The 22,836-nt window shown below is 44.4% G+C and overlaps 1 protein-coding gene across 1 annotated transcript in view; it reads right to left on the bottom strand.

Moving 5' to 3' along the window:
- Positions 1-6,044: 6,044 nt before the first annotated feature.
- LOC135536315 (glutamate receptor ionotropic, NMDA 2B-like) overlaps positions 6,045-22,836 on the bottom strand; it is a 138,290-nt gene continuing 121,498 nt past the window's right edge. The window contains 3 exon segments of the mRNA XM_064962676.1: positions 6,045-9,964; positions 9,967-12,310; positions 14,693-14,931. Of these exon segments, the coding sequence (XP_064818748.1) occupies positions 9,705-9,964; positions 9,967-12,310; positions 14,693-14,931 (2,843 nt within the window). The 3' untranslated portion in view covers positions 6,045-9,704.

Genomic DNA, 22,836 nt, shown 5'->3' with positions numbered 1-22,836 from the left:
GTCAACAGAGAGTGTACAAATCCATTTTACAGTACTTTCAGAAAGTATTCATACCCCTTTACTTATTGTTGTGTGTGGTGTTACAGCCTGAATTCAAAACAGATTAAGTATATTTTTTTCTTCCCCGTCTATAGACATTACTCCATAATGACAAAGTAAAACATGTTTTTAGACATTTTTGCAAATGTACTGAAAATTAAATACAGAAATACCCCATTTGCATAATTATTCACACTGAGTCAATACATGTTAGAAACCCCTTTAGCAGCGATTACAGCTGTCTTTCTGGGTAAGTCCCTAAGAGCTTTCCACACCTGGATTGTACAATATTTGCCCATTTAAAATTCTTCAAGCTGTCAAATTGGTTGTTGATCATTGCTAGACAACCATTTTCAAGTCCTGCCATAGATTTTCAAGCCAATTTAAAACAAAACTGTAACTAAGCCGCTCAGGAACATCCACTGTCTTCCTGGTAAGCAACTCCAGTGTATATTTGACCTTGTTTTCCGTTATTGTCCTGCTGAAAGGTGACTGTCTCTCAGTGTCTGTTGAAAAGCAGACTGAACCAGGTTTTCCTCTAGGTTTTTTTCTGTGCTTAGCTCCATTTCTGTTTATTTTTTTTATCCTGAAAAACTCCTTAACGATTACAAGCATACCCATAACATGGTACAGCCACCACTTTGCTTCAAAATATGGAGAGTGATACTCAGTAATGTGTTGCATTGGATTTGCCCCAAACACAACACTTTGTATTCCGGACAAAAAGTGAATTTCTTTGCTACATTTTTGCAGTATTACCTTTGTAGTGACTAGGTGTATTGATACACAGTCCAAAGTGTAATTAATAAGTTCACCATGCTCAAAGATATTCAATGTCTGCATTTTTTATTTTACCAATCTACCAATAGGTGCCCTTCTTTGCTAGGCATTGGAAAACCTCCCTTGTCTTTGTGGTTGAATCTGTGTTTGAAATTCACTGGGGTACAGAGAGGAGGTAGTCATTTAAAAAATCATGCTAACATGATTATTAGTCACAGAGTGATCCATGCAACGACTGTTGCGCTATGCTATTCAGCGGTTGCTGATGACAAATATACCGGATCCGGGATGGGTAGTTCTAAGAAAAAAATGTTTACTCCTTACTTATTAAGGCTTATCATTTTCAGCTTCTCATTTGTAATTAATTTGCAAAAATGTCTAAAAACATAATTCTACTTTGACATTATGTGGTATGTGTAGGCTTGTGACCCCACCCCCCAAAAAAAATAATTGAATCCATTTTAAACTCAGGCTGTAACACAACAAAATGTGGAAAAGGTGAAGGGGGTGAATACTTTCTGAAGGCCCTGTATGTCTCTATAATGAAGATGTCGGCCTATGAAGTTATTTCATCTGTCCAACATTGTGTGAATGACATTGTAGATGGATGTTGCTAAGTTCCTGTTTTGACTCTACAAAATATTGACCAGTGCAGATGAATAATTTGAAGTTACTGTCCATGTTCTTAAAGTGTGATTGATTGCCAGTTTGAAGTGCCTGTTGCCAAGTTACTCTTTGTGTCCTGCAGGGTGCGCCCTCTGTCCGAGTCGCTCAACGATCTCTTCAGGGAAGTCACTCTGCTGCACAGGCGTATCACGGAACTCACCCATCGCCTAGCAACCTTGGAACCATTCCTCCGTCGCCACGGCTACCGGGACGAGGGGGAGGAGGGAGGGGGTGGCGGTAGCAGGGCTCTGGCACCTCGGAGCATGAGAGGTGGCGCAGCGAGACTGACGAGGTACACCTTGAAGAAGGCGGTCCCTGTGAGGGGGACTAGGGTGGTGAGGAGGAGGAGGGTGAGAGTATACAACAACGGACAAGTTAGGATGCTGGAGAGTGCGAGTGAGAGATAGCGGGAGGGATTGTGGACTACGGAGGAGTGTGATAGTAGGAAAGTTAGTGTTAGGGTTCTAAGTTCAGTGTGAGGTGAGAGGTCAAAGGTGAAAGAGCGAGAAATTAACGAAATAGAGTCTGCAAATAACTATAATGTATCAACATCTGATATATATTGTAGAAAGTTGATGTAACATGTATGTATTCTCTATCTCTGCTTCATTATTAACAAAGATGTGCATCTGTAGTTATGTGTATCAACCCATGAGAGAGCAATGATATATTCATTAAACAATCTCATCAAGTCTCAACTGTCTGATCATCTCATTCAGAACTAGCCAACTGTGGCTGCATGGCCATGAGAATAATTCAGTCATTTGCATGGAAGCGTGATCATCATTAGATTCAAAACCAATTGCCACACAATTGATTTTAGAGTACCACATTAACAATACACAATAGAACAAAATGCTACTATTGGAGAGGATGTTGTATGCCACATTGTTAAGTTTTGATATCTGACTTTAAAGGGTGACTCCCTATCCTGTTATTCGTTTGGGACTTTGGTGTTAGAGGGATCTGTGAAAGTTTGTAGATCTTTTTTTCCCGTTAGCTGTAGTCACAAAGTGTAATACTAAAGCCAGCTGGTATATATACTGTGTGTGTGTGAGTGTGGATGTGTTGTGGGCATAAGGATCGAACTTTGTGCCCTCATTAAAACTTTGCCAAGCGTTTCTACAGCAACCGTTCCTTCTCTCCTCTCCTCTTCCCCGACTCTTGCTTGTCATCCACAGAGCCGCAGTATAAAATGTTCCGTCTTTCTCATTCCCTCTTTCCAACCTGCCTCTACTTTCCCATCTCTGCTTGTCATCCTCCGTTGTTTCTCTCTGGCCCTGTTTATACCTGGTTCTAACATGCGTCCTTTTTCCTGATCTTGTCCACATTCTGATTGATCCCGCATTTTTAGACAGGTTTACACGATTAAAAGACGCATTGTGTAGACCATTCTGGGCAGTGAAACCACTTAAATCATAATTATACCGGCCTCTAACATCATTGACAGGCTGCACCATTGACTTATGCCACCAACATGTCTTCAAATAAATAACTTATTATTAGAAAGAATAGCTGTGAAATAATTTGCATACAGGGATGGATCAGAAAATGTGGTCACAATGCAGACACAAAAATGTATGCACAATCAGAATGTGGACAAGATTAGGACACACAACCAATGTTAGCATCAGGTATAAGCGGGGCTTCAGTCTTTCATCTCTACTTCTTAATCTGCATTCCATCCCCCATTTCTCTCGCTCTCGCTCTCTCCCTCTCTCTGTAGATGTTTGGCTCAGGCTGTACTTTCCATTTTGGTATTGTATGTTGATTCATTTTCCCATCCAATCCACTAAAACAGTGAGACTATACAGTATAAATCCTCAACTCTCCCCATCTCTTGAAAAAAGAGCCAGTTGCTAGGTAACGGTTAATTGTCAAGTAGTTATATGTGTTGCAATGTGTTCTATCAATGTGTTCTTGTTCTATCAGTGTTGTTCATAGCACTAGCTAATTATTTATCTCTCAATGACATAGGATCCATAGCAGAGATATTGAATTATACGAATATAGACAGAGATATGCTTGACCAAAATCTCAAAGAGGGTTTTGTGGATGACTGGTTTCTTTAAATATCTCCCTTGTTGCTGGTCAGAGCTCTTTCAGAAGAAAGAGAGGCAGATAGAGAGTCTCAGGAGGAGGATTTGGAGTCTTTCAAATTCTGTATACAACATCCTACTGGTTCACTTTTTATCAGTGTGTCATTCGTCACCTCCCTCTCTGTCTGTCCTGGCCTACAAACCTGCCTCTCCAACATCTTGAGTAACCTCAATCTCATTTCAGTGTTCTACTTGTGAAAGAAAAAAAACAGACAGAAAGATACAAAAATGAGAGAGCTACAGAGAGACAAGATGAAAGGTAAGGGGACGAGTGGAACGGGAGGATGGACAGGTGTCCTGGATGAAAGTGACAATACAGCAACAGGATTAAAGAGGAGGAGTGATACCGGCCATTTAAATGACAGATGAATCTGAGAACACTTGAAAGGGCCCGACACCTTTAAAGGGGCAATCTGCAGTTAATACATCAATTTTTGGACTTGATATGTACCCATTGATTCTTGAAGAACATAAGTCTCATGAGCTGTTGTACCCCACCAGAAGCCAAAATATAAGCTTGTTTTACTCCAATATTTGTAAACAAATTACATTTCAACAAACACTATATTGAGTCAAAACATGGTTACAACTATAATATTGATATCATGGCTGGTAAGTCCTTGCATCCATCCATAGCTCTGTTCAGGAAGTTGAAAGTGGTTACAATTCTCCAGCCCCATTATAAAACAATTAAAAAAACAAAACAGGGGTGGGGAGGACACTTTTCTATTGTTTTAACTGCTGAATGACCCTTTAAGGTATTAGTCCTTCGAGCCAGATAATTCCAATATATACAAAAACATGTACATTATCATGAATCGCAGACAAATGAGAGACCATGAATGAATGTTGAAATCTGTTTAGAAAGGAAAAATAAGAAAACGTAGGAATTTCACAAATTACATGATTTCATGTTTTTTTTATTAATACTCAACACTTTGTTTTGTACAAAGAGACAAAAGAAGAATATTTCTTAGCACTTATTTTCACATCGACTGTGTTTAATTATCCTCATTTTAAATTGTATTAAATATTTAATCACATTTGTTATTATTCTTTAACACATGTCATTTCTTCCCATACAAAAATTAAAGAGTGACTGAAATGTTTAGTCATATATACATTTTCACAATCTGTACAGTTCTAGAAATGGTTGTGTTATAATTTTCTACTTGGAAACACATAAATTAAAGGGTTGCCAAAGAAGAAAAATTATAACTTGTAAAAATGTAGTAGAGAGTCATGATGTTGTGCTTATGTAATAGCCACTAATGTCACTACCGTTAGTTGTGTAACAAAAACAAGTGTGTATGCCGGTCTTTTACCAAATGAAAGTTAAAGGAAATTCATCAACTTGCTGTAAAAATAGTCTCTACTACTTTAGGTGTGCACTCTTTCAACAAATTACAAGCTTGCACATATGTGGCCTTTCATTTTTTATAAAACAATTTTAGCAGGGAACCTTCAAATCAAAGATGTCACCCAAAAGGTTCTTACTTTCAGCCATTTTGTACACTTTTATTAAAAGTCTGCTAGAGGGAGGTAAGTTATTTACATACAGCACTACAATGCAGAACATCAGTCAACAGTTCTCTCTTTCGTGCTTTCTTTTCCACACACACACACACACACACACACACACACACACACACACACACACACACACACACACACACACACACACACACACACACACACACACACACACACACACACACACACACACACACACACACACACACACAGAGGTAATCAAGCGCATGTACTGAGGCACATACAACAACAGAAAGAAAGAAAGAAAGAAAGAAAGAAAGAAAGAGAGAGAGAAAGAGAGAGAAAGAGGGAAAGCAACTTACTGAAGAAAGAGAGGTTGTAGGGAAAAAACAAGCAAATACATTGAAAATCAAAGCTGGTTCATCACTTCATAAAAACGTTATACCAATAAACAGGCATTTAATAATACCAATACCTTCACCTCATTCATAGGCATTTAATAATACCAATACCTTCACCTCATTCACAGGCATTTAATAATACCAATACCTTCACCTCATTCACAGGCATTTAATAATACCAATACCTTCACCACATTCACAGGCATTTAATAATACCAATACCTTCACCTCATTCACAGGCATTTAATAATACCAATACCTTCACCTCATTCACAGGCATTTAATAATACCAATACCTTCACCTCATTCACAGGCATTTAATAATACCAATACCTTCACCTCATTCACAGGCATTTAATAATACCAATACCTTCACCTAATTCACAGGCATTTAATAATACCAATACCTTCACCTCATTCACAGGCATTTAATAATACCAATACCTTCACCTCATTCACAGGCATTTAATAATACCAATACCTTCACCTCATTCACAGGCATTTAATAATACCAATACCTTCACCTCATTCACAGGCATTTAATAATACCAATACCTTCACCTCATTCACAAGCATTTAATAATACCAATACCTTCACCTCATTCACAGGCATTTAATAATACCAATACCTTCACCTCATTCACAGGCATTTAATAATACCAATACCTTCACCTCATTCACAGGCATTTAATAATACCAATACCTTCACCTCATTCACAGGCATTTAATAATACCAATACCTTCACCTCATTCACAGGCATTTAATAATACCAATACCTTCACCTCATTCACAGGCATTTAATAATACCAATACCTTCACCTCATTCACAGGCATTTAATAATACCAATACCTTCACCTCATTCACAGGCATTTAATAATACCAATACCTTCACCTCATTCACAGGCATTTAATAATACCAATACCTTCACCTCATTCACAGGCATTTAATAATACCAATACCTTCACCTCATTCACAGGCATTTAATAATACCAATACCTTCACCTCATTCACAGGCATTTAATAATACCAATACCTTCACCTCATTCACAGGCATTTAATAATACCAATACCTTCACCTCATTCACAGGCATTTAATAATACCAATACCTTCACCTCATTCACAGGCATTTACAACCAAACATCAAGAGGCGCAGAGATGCCTGAACTTCTCTTCTTAAACTTCTCCTGGTTCCATAATAAATCTGTTGAAACTATTTTTGTCATAGCAATTATTCCTATTGACAAATCTGTTTACTGAATTTGAAATATTTTAAAATAACGACAATTTTGAGAGCAAAATTATATTTGTCTTTTTACAGAGACAAACACACACCAACAAGGATCAGAATAAATGAAATTGATTAAAAAGTCCAGATATCATTCCCAAACACCCACTTTTGGGATAAAATAGAGTCTCAGTAAAAAAAGGAAACTAAAACAATTCCACTGATGCATGCATGTCCTTACGAACACATGTCCTTATACACTGACTCCATATCATACACACTGACTTGACAGTCACGAAAGCAGGAAAAATCTTTCCAAGTGTCAATAGGGATGTACAAGTATTGATCAACTAATCAATAACACTGATTGTGCTTAGATCGTACAATCTGGTTTGGCAAAATGAAAATCACTAAGCAATGTAATATTTCAGACAGCTATAACTTAAAGTAATTCATAAATAGAATAAATAAAATGAAGATATGGGGGGGGGGGTCCTAAATTGTATATTACAACAATTACATGGAGGTGAACACAAATACAGCGTGGACCTGGATATCTGTCTGTGATACGTAGTGGCTTTGAGGTCATCTTCCATGGACATGAGGTTGTCATTGATGGAAGCGACCCAGAGACATTGGCAAAGGCATGATAAACAAACCACTGGCCTCAATGCTTATAGAATAGGGGAAACAACGTTACTTTCCACACTATATGGAGATTCAACTTTTTTTCTTCTTCTCATTTTAATCATGGCATCGGTTTGCTTTTCTCCACCGTCCACCAAGTACCTTCCAGGATAGTTGTGAGGACTATTTTCCAAAAGGAAAATACTGTCCAGTGCCTTCAATCACATTTGTAAATTCATAAGAGATTTGCCCTGATAGATGAAAAGTGGTTGTTCTGGTTGAAATATACAGAATTATTCAAACAAGGTTTTATTTTAAACGCAGAGATGAAGAATTCTTGCTAATACTAGGCTAATGGTAATCATGCCCTGGTCAAGTACTCAAGCTTTACAAACGTTATTGTCCTTTTATCCTTCTTATGTATCAAGCCATTGATGGAAGTTGCCAAAACATTCCATAATCATCTCCGGAATAATGTTGAAAGTTTACTGAGATTTACTGAATGTTACATCCAGGCTGTCTTGTGTGGCCTGTATAAAGTGATTGATCTGTGTTGGTATTCACAAGGAAAGAAAAAAAGCTAACAAATAGTGAAATAGCGATTATTCTCCCCAATCCCCATATCAAGTGACCACCTTTAGTGATATCTGAATTATCTCAGAAATTCTAACACATTCTAAGTAAGTCAAACATGATTAGCGGTTTGATCAAGTCCTTGACGTGAATTAAGGAGAGACATACAGTATACAGTACAGTAACAGCACAGCGATTGGGTGAAAGGAAATGAATAAACCAACTGAAACTTCCTTTCCTCCCTGTGTTCACAGCACAGCACACCACTCCCCACCCATCCCCCTTCTAATAAATGTGTCTCGATAATATAGCAGCAACAGCTTACTGCCATGATACAAAATGAAATAACTAACACGTCCTGCTGTCCGTCCCTCCATTCCCAGACCATGGTCCAACATTCCATCAAGACCATATCTTAAAAGTAGAAAACTGTCAAGTCCTATTGAAACCAACTCCATTGAATCACTTCCCAGCAACATATAGGCATTCAAGGGGAATTACATATATTTATCAAATACTGCATCTATGCCAAGTTAAAAGTAAAAAAAAAAAAAAAACGAAAATTTTAATAAGTGTAATTGATAGTTTACATTTTGGGTATATAAGGGGGACTTGTGATATGTTGGTATTTAAAATATTAAATCAAATGATTTATGGAAAGCTAAAGGGTGAGATAAGAGCCTCTTGACTAGCACCCGAGTGAAACGAGCAGAAAACTACATCTTCCATGATGCAACTATCTCTCCTTTCAGGTGGGCGGATCTCGTTTAAAGCAAAATCTCAGCTAAGCGGATTCTCAGCGAACACGATAACCACTTTATGAATTACTAGTTAATAACTGAATTGTCTACAGACTGAACACCCTTTCTACCGATAGGAGGAGGAGTCTTCATATCTTTATGATTGTAGCGGATTCAGTAAGGCACATCCCGCTCGGTATCTGAGATCACCACTACTCCCGACTTACTGCCAGGCAAAACAAGAAATCTAAACGGCAAACCAGTATGATGCCACATAAGTACTTTCTCCTTCACTGTAAGATGTCAAGTATATGGAAAATGTACTCAGCAAATCATGCCTTTCACATAGAGTACATTTTTTCACAGCACACTCCAAGAACAGAAAATATGGATAATCAAGAATTAAGAAGAAATCTGAATTACCTACAAGTATTGGTACTTAAGTAACATTTCTTCCTAACAAATAGTCTATTAGTCTCCTGTAATATGGTGGCCTAGCAAATAATTAACAACAGTACAAATATATAACAACATGAACTATAAAAAAAAGAAAAGAAAAAGAAAACGAGCCCAAACTGAACACGTTAAACAATTGAATTATATTCAATAATATCATTAACAACATTATCAATACAATTATTGTTAGTTTACCCTGTTACTTCAAGAAAAGTATTCAATTTTTCATTCATTTGATTGTATTTCTGATAGCTAAGCAAAACGTTTGTTTTGGTGTAAGGAACAGCAGGCGAGCGGAAGAGAGGGAAAGATAAAAGAGGGAGTGAAGAAGGAGAGGAGAAACGGAGGAGAGATTTCTCTCCTCCTCCCTCACAGTCTCAGAGTCAAGCAGCAGAATCCGTTCATTTCCTCATTAGAAGTCGTGTCGCTTTCTGTTACACTTGACAGTTCCTTCACTCTCCTTCACTCTGTCCGCAGTGTCCATTGTCCAACTAACCTTCCTCAGTTAGAAATATGAGAACGATGTACACAATGTAGCGTCTATTCGTTCTCCTCAGACGGAGAAGCAATTATCCTGTTCTCTAGCTCCATCTCTTTCTTTCAGACGTCAGACTCGATGCTGGAGAGCTTCTCGTAAACGTGGCCGTTGCTCGAGCCATTGAAGGGTGTCTGGCCGCCCTGCCCCACCAACCCTAACCCCCCGTCCCTGACTGGCAGTAGCTTGTTGCCTCCCAGTCTGGGGCCATGGTGGTTCCCCATGGGCCCCCCCAACCCTCCCCCGAGACACAGATCATTGGGGAACCTGGGGGTCACGTTGGACATGACCCCCGTCGTGGCTGACGCCGGAAAATATGAAGGCACCCCATGGAGCCTCGGAAGTCCCCGCGGCTGTTGTTGAGGAGATGCTGTGGCGGTTGTTGCTGTTGCTGTGGAGACATTTTGACGTAGTACGGTTTTCCGCCATGTAATAGACACTGGTCGTCGCCGAAGGTTGGGATGAAGGGGTTCTGGGTCACCTTATCTGGGTAGAGAGATTTAGACAAGGAGTAAGTCCCGGCCCATTTGCCACTACCGCCCCCACCACCTCCACCTCCCATCATTCTTCTATCCCTGTCCCTCATGTCTTTCTCCCCCACCGACCGACGGTGCAACCCACCTTCGCCTCGGTCGCCTCGGAACAAACTGAAGGAGGAGCCTCCTTTCGCCCTCTCCCGCTCACTACCTCCGCGACTGAAAAAGGAAGGACTATCTCTGTCCCTCTCCGCGTACTGGGCAAACATTTGGGCGTACGGGCTAACTCCCTCCATGTAGCGGTCTTTGTCTTTCAAGCTCACGCTTCTGGGTGGGAGGAGCTGCCCCCCTCCCCCTCCTCCTCCAGCTCCTCCTCCACCCCCGCCCATGCGTCCGCCACCCCCACCCTTCTGCAAATCCACAAACGTGTCGTAGGAGTGTTGTCTCCGTAACACCCGCCCACCTGGCCCTAGCTTCCTGCGCTGTACATGACTTTGTGATTGGCCAGCACCCCCCGCGTCACCACTCTTCCCCCCTCCACCCCCCATCTGGCTAAATATGAGGTTATCTTCACTGATGTCATACAGGTTGCCTGGTTTCTTACACGACTCACACCGTTTGCAAGTAGCAGAGCTTGGACGACTATTTCCCCCTCCGGCACTAGCACCCCCACCCCCTCCGCCACTAGCGCTCCCATGCGTACAGGTGCCCCCTCCCCCATGGTGAGTGATGGACTTCCCTCCTCCTCCCCCGCCACCACCACCACCACTGTGATTCCGACACTCCCAGTCACCACCTGCTATGCCTCCACCCCCCACCTCAGACATGTTCTTCTCCCAACACGTGTGGGCCTGTTGCCCTGACAAACCCAAGCCCATTCCTCCGACTACGCCACTTTTACCCTCTGACTTCTTGGGTTTGTTACCTTTCAGGAAATCCTCCACAGGCACTAGGCTCTTACAAATGCCACTACCACTACTACCGTCAGCGACTCCTCCCCTACCGCCAGCGACTCCTCCCCTACCGCCCATCGGACAAGGCCCGTCGGACACATCCACATGCTCCCACTTGGCAGAGCCCTCCTTGGAATGGACCTGCTCCGCATAGAACTCCCTCAGATTTTCTTTGTCGCGGAATAAGTAAGGTGAAGAGTTACCCCCTCCTCCTCCACCTCCTCTCTTCCGCTCAGAGGGGACCAGGGGTGGGGAGGCCGAGCGGTGTCCCAGGGGCCCGCGGGAGAAGTGGTGGTGGACGGTGTGATGGTGGTGGGCTCGCCTCCGGTAATCAATCTCGTCTTGCTCCCGTCTGGATTTGGCTGAGGCGGGCCTCTTTTTCAAGCTGTCCCTGTACTGTTTACGCCTCTTGGCGTTGCCCTCCAGATTGCCGTAGGTGATGGTGTGTGAGGAGATATCCGACACATCATCGCCCCCCGAGCCCCCGCCACCCCCTCCTCCTCCACCCATGCAGTATCTGTCGTGACCACCCCTGTCGATAAACCCAGAACTGGACGCCCCGCCTTTGAAGGAGAACCTCCCGTAGAGGTCGTTCGACTTGAACTGACCCCCCTGCTGACCGGAGCCTGAGGCCGAGGTGTGGCCAGCGATCAGGTCAAACTTATTGGTGTTCCTGTGAGTCAGGGAGGCAACGCGGGGCTGTGTGGTGAATATGGGAGCTACCCCTCCCCCTAAACTGTCACAATCAAACATCCCTCCCTCCAATGAACTGGTACTGCCTAAGCTACTCGGCCTGTTAGGCGGGGGGCCGGACATACCCAGAGCCAGCCCAGGTCCCGGACCTGAGTGGTGGTGCAGGTAATGGTCCTGGTACAGGTTGTTGTCCTTCAGGGGCAAGTTGCCAAAAGTCCTCTCCACCTCGCTGATGTAGTCGCTGAACATGTTGTCCTCAGGCAGGTAGGGCGGCGGCGGGGCCTTTCGCTCTTGCAAGCTGCGCCGGTGCTCGGAGACGTCGTAGATGCTGGGCGACTCGCCACGGTGGTGGCCACCGTAGTCCAGGGCGCCGTGCGTGTGTGGCGAGCCGTTGACCCCCGGGATGGCGGTCATGTCCTTGGCTGTGCGGAGCAGTCGCAGGATGTTGGAGTGGGTGTTGTTCATGTTCATGTTCATGGTGGCCGATGGAGAGTCCATGGCCGACTTGTTCTCCTCGATCTGGACCCCGTGGATACAACTCCAGATTCCCTGTTGGAGGAACAGATGAATAGGGGGGATAGAGAATGGTAGAGAAACAGGAGGAGAGGGAGAGAGAAAAACATGGGCAGAGGTGGAGCAAGCGAAAGAAACCAACACAAAGACAGATTGACGAAAACATAAATAGGGTCGATTGGTGGATGAGCATTAGAAAGCAGATGGGAGGTGGAAAGGTGAAAAGAGATGAGAGACAAAGAGAGAGAGGTTAATGCACTGCAGTGTTTCATCTGGCCACCTTGTTTACACACTATTAAACAGTAATAGTGGTGAGTTGATCAATACGTTCTCCCTGGGGAGCACACAGAGCTTTGGCCCCTGCAGAGGCTCAGAGCCTCTCCTCTCTTCCTCTCACTCAGACCCAGTGTTGGAGGGCAGATCAGAGACTTGATTGATAATGACAAGAGCGCCGTTAGCATCGAGTTTTGACAAACCAATCAATAAGTTGATTAATTTAAATTCAGCTGACAGCACTTTTCCAGGGGCAATCCAACCACCCTCTCGTAAAGACACGTCACGAAAATGAATCATGCAATAAAAGTTTGTTTTTTTAAACTTTTTTTTAATATTCTGCAAAATGAAAGGCAGGTGTGGTTTTGTTGAAATGTTACGTCATTATCTGGTTGGGATTTTGACATTGTGAGGACAGTAATTCTAAGAGGTAACACCTGCCAACAAATTAAGGCATGTATGTTAGGATCAGCACTGGGGGTTCCATTCTAGATTTTAAAAAACAAAATATCATTGCCTGCCAGTGAAACGTGTGTCACTGTTCATCAGGGGCATCATGTCTAAGTCACTCCTCTCCCCTGTCCCCCTGAATTCATTCTTCTACTCTTTCCACTCTTTCTTTGTGTCTTTTTTTGTCTTATTTTATCTCCATTGCCTCCTGGTCGCCATGGTGAAGCTTCTCCTCCAACGGGACTTTCTTTATCTGTCTATGCATGTCCACACAATCCCTCTGTAAAAGGTGATAGGACAGAGGTTACTGGCACATCTTTCCTTTAGCGCTTCTCTGTTCCTTCTGTTCCCCTTTAATGTTTTTTATCATTCTTTTTTCATGGACAGGTTGCCTTTTCCTCGCGCCGTATGTTATCTGTCCCTCTCATCATATGCTCTCTCTCTCATCACCCCTATCTCTCTCTCTCTCTCTCTCTCTCTCTCTCTCTCTCTCTCTCTCTCTCTCTCTCTCATCTCCCTCTCTCTCTCTCTCTCTCTCTCTCTCTCTCATCTCCTCTCTCTCTCTCTTTCATCACCCCTATCTCTCTCTCTCTCTATCTGTAATAGACTAATATCTCTTGCAGGCGGCAATAATTAGACGAGGGGAAGTCTGTAATAGTGTAGAGGGTGAAAATGACCGCTGTAACGCAACTGCCAAATAACATCAACACCTGTACACTTGAACCAATAAATACTGAATTTGCATTCTATCGAAGCTCTCCCTACACGTAAACTATTTTATGTACTTTGCATAAAACCATTATTGCTGTATTACAGTGTAACTATTGTCGAGCTCCCAAAAGAGGAAGGATACAGTAGAGAAAACTGCTTTTTCAAAATGCTCAAGAGGATATAATAAAAACCTTTCGTAAGAAGTTCAGGCAGGTAAAAATTTGCGACTGTTTCTCAAATTAATGATAATTGAGTTCAATGAGCGTGAAACAACAAAAACATTCCCTCCTCTCTTACAAGGTAACATTATGCAAATGCAATTGTTCCTCAAGCAATTGTTTTTCATGCGTAAACAAGCTCTCTGACATACAATAATAACTGCCATGACAACTGCCATGGTAAATGACCCGCATAAACTGCCCTCAGAGCAGTCCCCATTTAAAGACGCAACAACACCGTGATAAGGCTTTGTGTTTACCCTTCTATACAACTGGAATCAGTGGGCATGTAACTAAATGTAAGAGCCTTAGCGTTAGTGTTATATATTAAAAGGGCTTTCAAAAGGCCCATTGGCGATGATTGTTATGCTAGTTTTGCTAGCACCGTTAGCACGGATTAGCCTGAATTCGATTAGCGTTCACAATATCAGTAGTTATACTCGTTTTGTTATCCTTGCTCAAAGGGTATCATGCAGTGTCATCACAGTTAACAAAGTATCATTAGCTTATTAGTATAGGTTTTATTATGCCGCGTTCACCTCATGTCAGCTTACTCGTTGTAGAAAGATTATACTCAAGTTTCTCACTTGGGAAGTAATAGAATCAACAAATATTAAGCCCTACGCAAATAACTTAGGTTAATTTGAACTCAGAAGTCCCAAGTTTCCGACATGATGTGAACGTGGCATAAGCACAGAGTGTTAGCAACCTGGCCAGGAAGTACCGGTCCTGTTAAAGATGTGCTCCAATCCAGCCAATAACTCACCCTGCTGATGGAGAAGGTAAAGCCTGGCTTGCCGGTGCAGTAGCCCATGAAGCAGAAGCGCAGTTGCCAGTAGAAGGCGTGCTCGGCAATGAAGGTGATGAGCGACAGAGCCATGGCCGCCCCCAGCATGTAGAAGACACCTGCCATGTTGTCCACGTCCAGCTGGCTGCTCATCACCTCGTTCTTCTCGTTGTGGCAGATCCCCGTCAGCCACAGAGCCTCCAGCTCCTCCATCTCTCCTGGGGGGACAAGCAGGCGATAGAGGGGGTTAGGAGGGGTTAGCAGGAGGGGTTAGGTTATGATAAGGTTAGGGTGAGGGGGTGTATGGAAGGGTTAGTTTATGATAAGGTTAGTGCGAGGGGGTATATGGAGGGGTTAGTTTATAATAAGGTTAGGGTGAGGGGGTATAAGGAGGGGTTGGTTTATAATAAGGTTAGGGGTGAGGGGGTATATGGAGGGGTTCGTTTATAGTAAGGTTAGGGTGAGGGGGTATATGGAGGGGTTAGTTTATGATATGGTTGTAGGTTAGGAGTTAGAGGGGATAAATAGTGAGGATGGGTTAAGTTGGTTCAGTTTATATTGAGTTAGGTTAGGAGAAGATGGGAAAAGAATATGGCTAGGTGCTGAAAGGAAAGGTGAGGTATTTGAATAGTATAAGGCATGAGTGCTGAGGAATACAGCGCAGAGGGATACAGTGAGGAGGGATACAATGAAGGGGGATCCTGTAGAGAGGGATACAGTGGAGAGGGATACAGTGGAGAGGGATACAGTGGAGAGGGATACAGTAGAGAGGGATACAGTAGAGAGGGATACAGTGGAGAGGGATACAGTAGAGAGGGATACAGTAGAGAGGGATACAGTAGAGAGGGATACAGTGGAGAGGGATACAGTGGAGAGGGATACAGTGGAGAGGGATACAGTAGAGAGGGATACAGTGGAGAGGGATAAGGTGAGGAGGGATACAATGAAGGGGGATCCTGTAGAGAGGGATACAGTGGAGAGGGATACAGTAGAGAGGGATACAGTAGAGAGGGATACAGTGGAGAGGGATACAGTGGAGAGGGATACAGTAGAGAGGGATACAGTGGAGAGGGATACAGTGGAGAGGGATACAGTAGAGAGGGATACAGTAGAGAGGGATACAGTGGAGAGGGATACAGTGGAGATACAGTGGAGATACAGTAGAGAGGGATACAGTGGAGAGGGATACAGTGAGGAGGGATACAATGAAGGGGGATCCTGTAGAGAGGGATACAGTAGAGAGGGATACAGTAGAGAGGGATACAGTGGAGAGGGATACAGTGGAGAGGGATACAGTGGAGAGGGATACAGTAGAGAGGGATACAGTGGAGAGGGATACAGTAGAGAGGATACAGTGGAGAGGGATACAGTGGAGAGGGATACAGTGGAGAGGGATACAGTAGAGAGGGATACAGTGGAGAGGGATACAGTAGAGAGAGATACAGTAGAGAGGGATACAGTGGAGAGGGATACAGTGGAGAGGGATACAGTAGAGAGGGATACAGTGGAGAGGGATACAGTGGAGAGGGATACAGTGGAGAGGGATACAGTAGAGAGGGATACAGTGGAGAGGGATACAGTGAGGAGGGATACAGTAGAGAGGGATACAGTGGAGAGGGATACAGTGAGGAGGGATACAATGAAGGGGGATCCTGTAGAGAGGGATACATTAGAGAGGGATACAGTAGAGAGGGATACAGTGGAGAGGGATACAGTGGAGAGGGATACAGTGGAGAGGGATACAGTGGAGAGGGATAAAGTGAGAGGGATACAGTAGAGAGGGATACAGTAGAGAGGATACAGTAGAGAGGGATACAGTGGAGAGGGATACAGTGGAGAGGGATACAGTGGAGAGGGATACAGTAGAGAGGGATACAGTGGAGAGGGATACAGGGAGATACAGTAGAGAGGGATACAGTGGAGAGGGATACAGTGGAGAGGGATACAGTGGAGAGGGATACAGTAGAGATACAGTAGAGAGATACAGGGATACAGTGGAGAGGGATACAGTAGAGAGGGATACAGTGGAGAGGGATACAGTAGAGAGAGATACAGTAGAGAGGGATACAGTGGAGAGGGATACAGTGGAGAGAGATACAGTAGAGAGGGATACAGTGGAGAGGGATACAGTAGAGAGAGATACAGTAGAGAGGGATACAGTGGAGAGGGATACAGTAGAGAGGGATACAGTGGATACAGTAGAGAGGGATACAGTGGAGAGGGACAGTAGAGAGATACAGTAGAGAGGGATACAGTAGAGGGATACAGTGGAGAGGGATACAGTAGAGAGGGATACAGTGGAGAGGGATACAGTAGAGAGGGATACAGTGGAGAGGGATACAGTAGAGAGGGATACAGTAGAGAGGGATACAGTGGAGAGGGATACAGTGGAGAGGGATACAGTGGAGAGGGATACAGTAGAGAGGGATACAGTGGAGAGGGATACAGTAGAGAGAGATACAGTAGAGAGGGATACAGTGGAGAGGGATACAGTGGAGAGGGATACAGTGGAGAGGATACAGTATACAGTGGAGAGGGATACAGTAGAGAGAGATACAGTAGAGAGGGATACAGTGGAGAGAGATACAGTAGAGAGGGATACAGTGGAGAGGGATACAGTAGAGAGAGATACAGTAGAGAGGGATACAGTGGAGAGGGATACAGTGGAGAGAGATACAGTAGAGAGGGATACAGTGGAGAGGGATACAGTAGAGAGTAGAGAGGGATACAGTGGAGAGGGATACAGTAGAGAGGGATACAGTGGAGAGGGATACAGTAGAGGGATACAGTGGAGATACAGGGATACAGTAGAGAGGGATACAGTAGAGAGGGATACAGTGGAGAGGGATACAGTAGAGGGGATACAGTGGAGAGGGATACAGTAGAGAGATACAGTAGAGAGGGATACAGTGGAGAGGGATACAGTAGAGAGAGATACAGTAGAGGGATACAGTGGAGAGGGATACAGTAGAGAGAGATACAGTGGAGAGGGATACAGTAGAGAGGGTGGAGAGGGATACAGTGGAGAGATACAGTAGAGATACAGTGGAGAGGGATACAGTAGAGAGAGATACAGTAGAGAGGGATACAGTGGAGAGGGATACAGTGGAGAGAGAGATACAGTGGAGATACAGTAGAGAGATACAGTAGAGAGGGATACAGTGGAGAGGGATACAGTAGAGAGAGATACAGTAGAGAGGGATACAGTGGAGAGGGATACAGTAGAGAGAGATACAGTGGAGAGATACAGTATACAGTAGAGAGGGATACAGTGGAGAGGGATACAGTAGAGAGGGATACAGTGGAGAGGGATACAGAGATACAGTAGAGAGGGATACAGTGGAGAGGGATACAGTAGAGATACAGTAGAGAGGGATACAGTGGAGAGGGATACAGTAGAGAGATACAGTGGAGAGGGATACAGGAGAGATACAGTAGAGAGGGATACAGAGAGGATACAGTAGAGAGGATACAGTAGAGAGGGATACAGTGGAGAGGGATACAGTAGAGAGATACAGTAGAGGGATACAGTGGAGAGGGATACAGTAGAGAGATACAGTAGAGAGGGATACAGTGGAGGATACAGTAGAGAGAGATACAGTGGAGATACAGTACAGTGGAGAGGGATACAGTAGGATACAGTAGAGAGGGATACAGTGGAGAGGGATACAGTGGAGAGAGATACAGTGGAGAGAGTGGAAAGGATACAGTAGAGAGGGATACAGTGGAGGGGATACAGAGAGGATACAGTAGAGATACAGTAGAGAGGGGGATACAGTAGAGAGTGGAGAGGGATACAGTAGAGAGGGATACAGTAGAGAGGGATACAGTGGTGGAGAGTGGAGAGATACAGTAGAGAGATACAGTGGAGAGGGATACAGTAGAGAGAGATACAGTAGAGAGGGATACAGTGGAGAGGGATACAGTAGAGAGAGATACAGTAGAGAGGGATACAGTGGAGAGGGATACAGTAGAGAGAGATACAGTAGAGAGGGATACAGTGGAGAGGGATACAGTAGAGAGGGATACAGTGGAGAGGGATACAGTGGAGAGAGATACAGTAGAGAGGGATACAGTAGAGAGGGATACAGTAGAGAGGGATACAGTGGAGAGGGATACAGTAGAGAGGGATACAGTGGAGAGGGATACAGTAGAGATACAGTGGAGAGGGATACAGTAGAGAGGGATACAGTGGAGAGGGATACAGTGGAGAGGGATACAGTAGAGAGGATACAGTAGAGAGGGATACAGGATACAGTAGAGAGTAGGAGGGATACAGTAGAGAGGGATACAGTGGAGAGGGATACAGTAGAGGGATACAGTGGAGGGATAGAGAGGATACAGTAGAGAGGGATACAGTGGAGAGGGATACAGTAGAGAGAGGGATACAGTAGAGAGAGATACAGTAGAGATACAGTGGAGAGGGATACAGTAGAGAGTAGAGGATACAGTGGAGAGAGGATACAGTAGAGAGGGATACAGTGGAGAGGGATACAGGATACATACAGTGGAGAGGGATACAGTAGAGAGAGATACAGTAGAGAGGGATACAGTGGAGAGGGATACAGTAGAGAGATACAGTAGGAGGGATACAGTAGAGATACAGTAGAGAGATACAGATACAGTGGAGAGAGGATACAGTAGAGAGTGGAGAGATACAGGAGAGGGATAGGATACAGTAGAGAGGGATACAGTGGAGAGGGATACAGTAGAGATACAGTAGAGAGGGATACAGTGGAGAGGGATACAGTAGAGAGGGATACAGTGGAGAGGGATACAGGATACAGTGAGAGATACAGTGGAGAGATACAGTAGAGAGTAGAGAGGGATACAGTGGAGAGGGATACAGTGGAGAGAGGGATACAGTGGAGAGAGGGATACAGTAGAGAGGGATACAGTGGAGAGGGATACAGTAGATACAGTAGAGAGGGATACAGTGGAGAGGGATACAGTAGAGATACAGTGGAGATACAGTAGAGAGGGATACAGTGGAGAGGGATACAGTAGAGAGGGATACAGTAGAGAGGGATACAGTGGAGAGGGATACAGTAGAGAGGGATACAGTGGAGAGGGATACAGTAGAGAGATACAGTAGAGAGGGATACAGTGGAGAGGGATACAGTAGAGATACAGTAGAGAGGGATACAGTGGAGATACAGGGATACAGTAGAGAGAGATACAGTAGAGAGTAGGATACAGTGGAGAGGGATACAGTAGAGAGAGATACAGTAGGAGGGATACAGTGGAGAGGGATACAGTAGAGAGAGATACAGTGGAGAGGGATACAGTAGAGAGGGATACAGTGGAGAGGGATACAGTACAGTAGAGAGGGATACAGTGGAGAGGGATACAGTAGGATACAGTAGAGGGATACAGTGGAGAGGGATACAGTGGAGAGGGATACAGTAGAGATACAGTAGAGAGGGATACAGTAGAGAGGGATACAGTGGAGAGGGATACAGTAGAGAGGATACAGTAGAGAGGGATACAGTGGAGAGGGATACAGTAGAGAGATACAGGAGAGGGATACAGTAGAGAGGATACAGTAGAGAGGGATACAGTGGAGAGGGATACAGTAGAGGGGATACAGTAGAGAGGGATACAGTGGAGAGGGATACAGTAGAGAGATACAGTAGAGAGGGATACAGTAGAGGATACAGTGGAGGGATACAGTAGAGAGTGGATACAGTAGAGAGGGATACAGTAGAGATACAGTGGAGAGGGATACAGTAGAGAGGGATACAGTAGAGAGAGATACAGTGGAGAGGGATACAGTAGAGAGAGATACAGTAGAGAGGGATACAGTGGAGAGGGATACAGTAGAGGATACAGTGGAGAGGGATACAGTAGAGAGGGATACAGTGGAGAGGGATACAGTAGAGAGGATACAGTGGAGAGGGATACAGTGGAGAGGGATACAGTGGAGAGGGATATAGTACAGTAGGGATACAGTGGAGAGGGATACAGTGGAGAGGGATATAGTAGAGAGGGATACAGTGGAGAGGGATACAGTGGAGAGGGATACAGTGGAGAGGGATATAGTAGAGAGGGATAGAGTGGAGAGGGATATAGTAGAGAGGGATAGAGTGGAGAGGGATACAGTGGAGAGGGATACAGTGAGAGGGATATAGTGGAGATGGATACAGTAGAGGGGATACAGTGGAGAGAGTAGAGAGGGATAGAGTGGAGATACAGTAGAGAGGGATACAGTAGAGAGGGATACAGTGGAGATGGATACAGTAGAGAGGGATACAGTGGAGAGGGATACAGTAGGGATACAGTGGAGAGGAAACAGTGGAGAGGGATACAGTGGAGAGGAAAAAGTAAAGAGGGATACAGTGGAGAGGGATACAGTAGAGAGGGATAGAGTGGAGAGGGATATAGTAGAGAGGGATAGAGTGGAGAGGGATATAGTAGGAGAGTGGAGAGGGATATAGTAGAGAGGGATACAGTAGAGAGAGATACAGTAGAGAGGGATACAGTGGAGAGGGATATAGTAGAGAGGGATAGAGTGGAGAGGGATATAGTAGAGAGGGATAGAGTGGAGAGGGATACAGTGGAGAGGGATATAGTAGAGAGGGATACAGTGGAGATGGATACAGTAGAGAGGGATACAGTGGAGAGGGATACAGTAGGGATACAGTGGAGAGGGAAACAGTGGAGAGGGATACAGTGGAGAGGGAAAAAGTAAAGAGGGATACAGTGGAGAGGGATACAGTAGAGAGAGATACAGTAGAGAGGGATACAGTGGAGAGGGATACAGTAGAGAGAGATACAGTAGAGGGATACAGTGGAGAGGGATACAGTAGAGAGAGATACAGTAGAGAGGGATACAGTGGAGAGGGATACAGTAGAGAGAGATACAGTAGAGAGGGATACAGTGGAGAGGGATACAGTGGAGAGGGATACAGTAGAGAGATACAGTGGAGAGGGATACAGTAGAGAGATACAGTAGAGAGGGATACAGTGGAGAGGGATACAGTGGAGAGGGATATAGTAGAGAGGGATACAGTGGAGAGGGATACAGTGGAGAGGGATACAGTGGAGAGGGATATAGTAGAGAGGGATAGAGTGGAGAGGGATATAGTAGAGAGGGATAGAGTGGAGAGGGATACAGTAGAGAGGGAAATAGTAGAGAGGTGTATAGTGGAGTTGGATACAGTAGAGAGGGATACAGTGGAGAGGGATATAGTAGAGAGGGATATAGTAGAGAGGATAGAGTGGAGAGGGATATAGTAGAGAGGGATAGAGTGGAGAGGGATACAGTGGAGAGGGATATAGTAGAGAGGGATACAGTGGAGATGGATACAGTAGAGAGGGATACAGTGGAGAGGGATACAGTAGGGATACAGTGGAGAGGGAAACAGTGGAGAGGGATACAGTGGAGAGGGAAAAAGTAAAGAGGGATACAGTGGAGAGGGATACAGTAGAGAGGGATAGAGTGGAGAGGGATATAGTAGAGAGGGATACAGTGGAGAGGGATATAGTAGAGAGGGATAGAGTGGAGAGGGATATAGTAGAGAGGGATACAGTGGAGAGGGATATAGTAGAGAGGGATACAGTGGAGATGGATACAGTAGAGAGGGATACAGTGGAGAGGGATACAGTAGGGATACAGTGGAGAGGGAAACAGTGGAGAGGGATACAGTGGAGAGGGAAAAAGTAAAGAGGGATACAGTGGAGAGGGATACAGTAGAGAGGGATAGAGTGGAGAGGGATATAGTAGAGAGGGATAGAGTGGAGAGGGATATAGTAGAGAGGGATAGAGTGGAGAGGGATACAGTGGAGAGGGATATAGTAGAGAGGGATACAGTAGAGAGAGATACAGTAGAGAGGGATACAGTGGAGAGGGATATAGTAGAGAGGGATAGAGTGGAGAGGGATATAGTAGAGAGGGATAGAGTGGAGAGGGATACAGTGGAGAGGGATATAGTAGAGAGGGATACAGTGGAGATGGATACAGTAGAGAGGGATACAGTGGAGAGGGATACAGTAGGGATACAGTGGAGAGGGAAACAGTGGAGAGGGATACAGTGGAGAGGGAAAAAGTAAAGAGGGATACAGTGGAGAGGGATACAGTAGAGAGAGATACAGTAGAGAGGGATACAGTGGAGAGGGATACA

This window comes from Oncorhynchus masou, chromosome 5, assembly GCF_036934945.1.
Source record: "Oncorhynchus masou masou isolate Uvic2021 chromosome 5, UVic_Omas_1.1, whole genome shotgun sequence".
Classification (NCBI taxonomy): domain Eukaryota; kingdom Metazoa; phylum Chordata; class Actinopteri; order Salmoniformes; family Salmonidae; genus Oncorhynchus; species Oncorhynchus masou.
The sequence above is the reverse complement of the archived record's forward strand: the minus strand, read 5'-3'. Positions and strand labels throughout refer to the sequence as shown.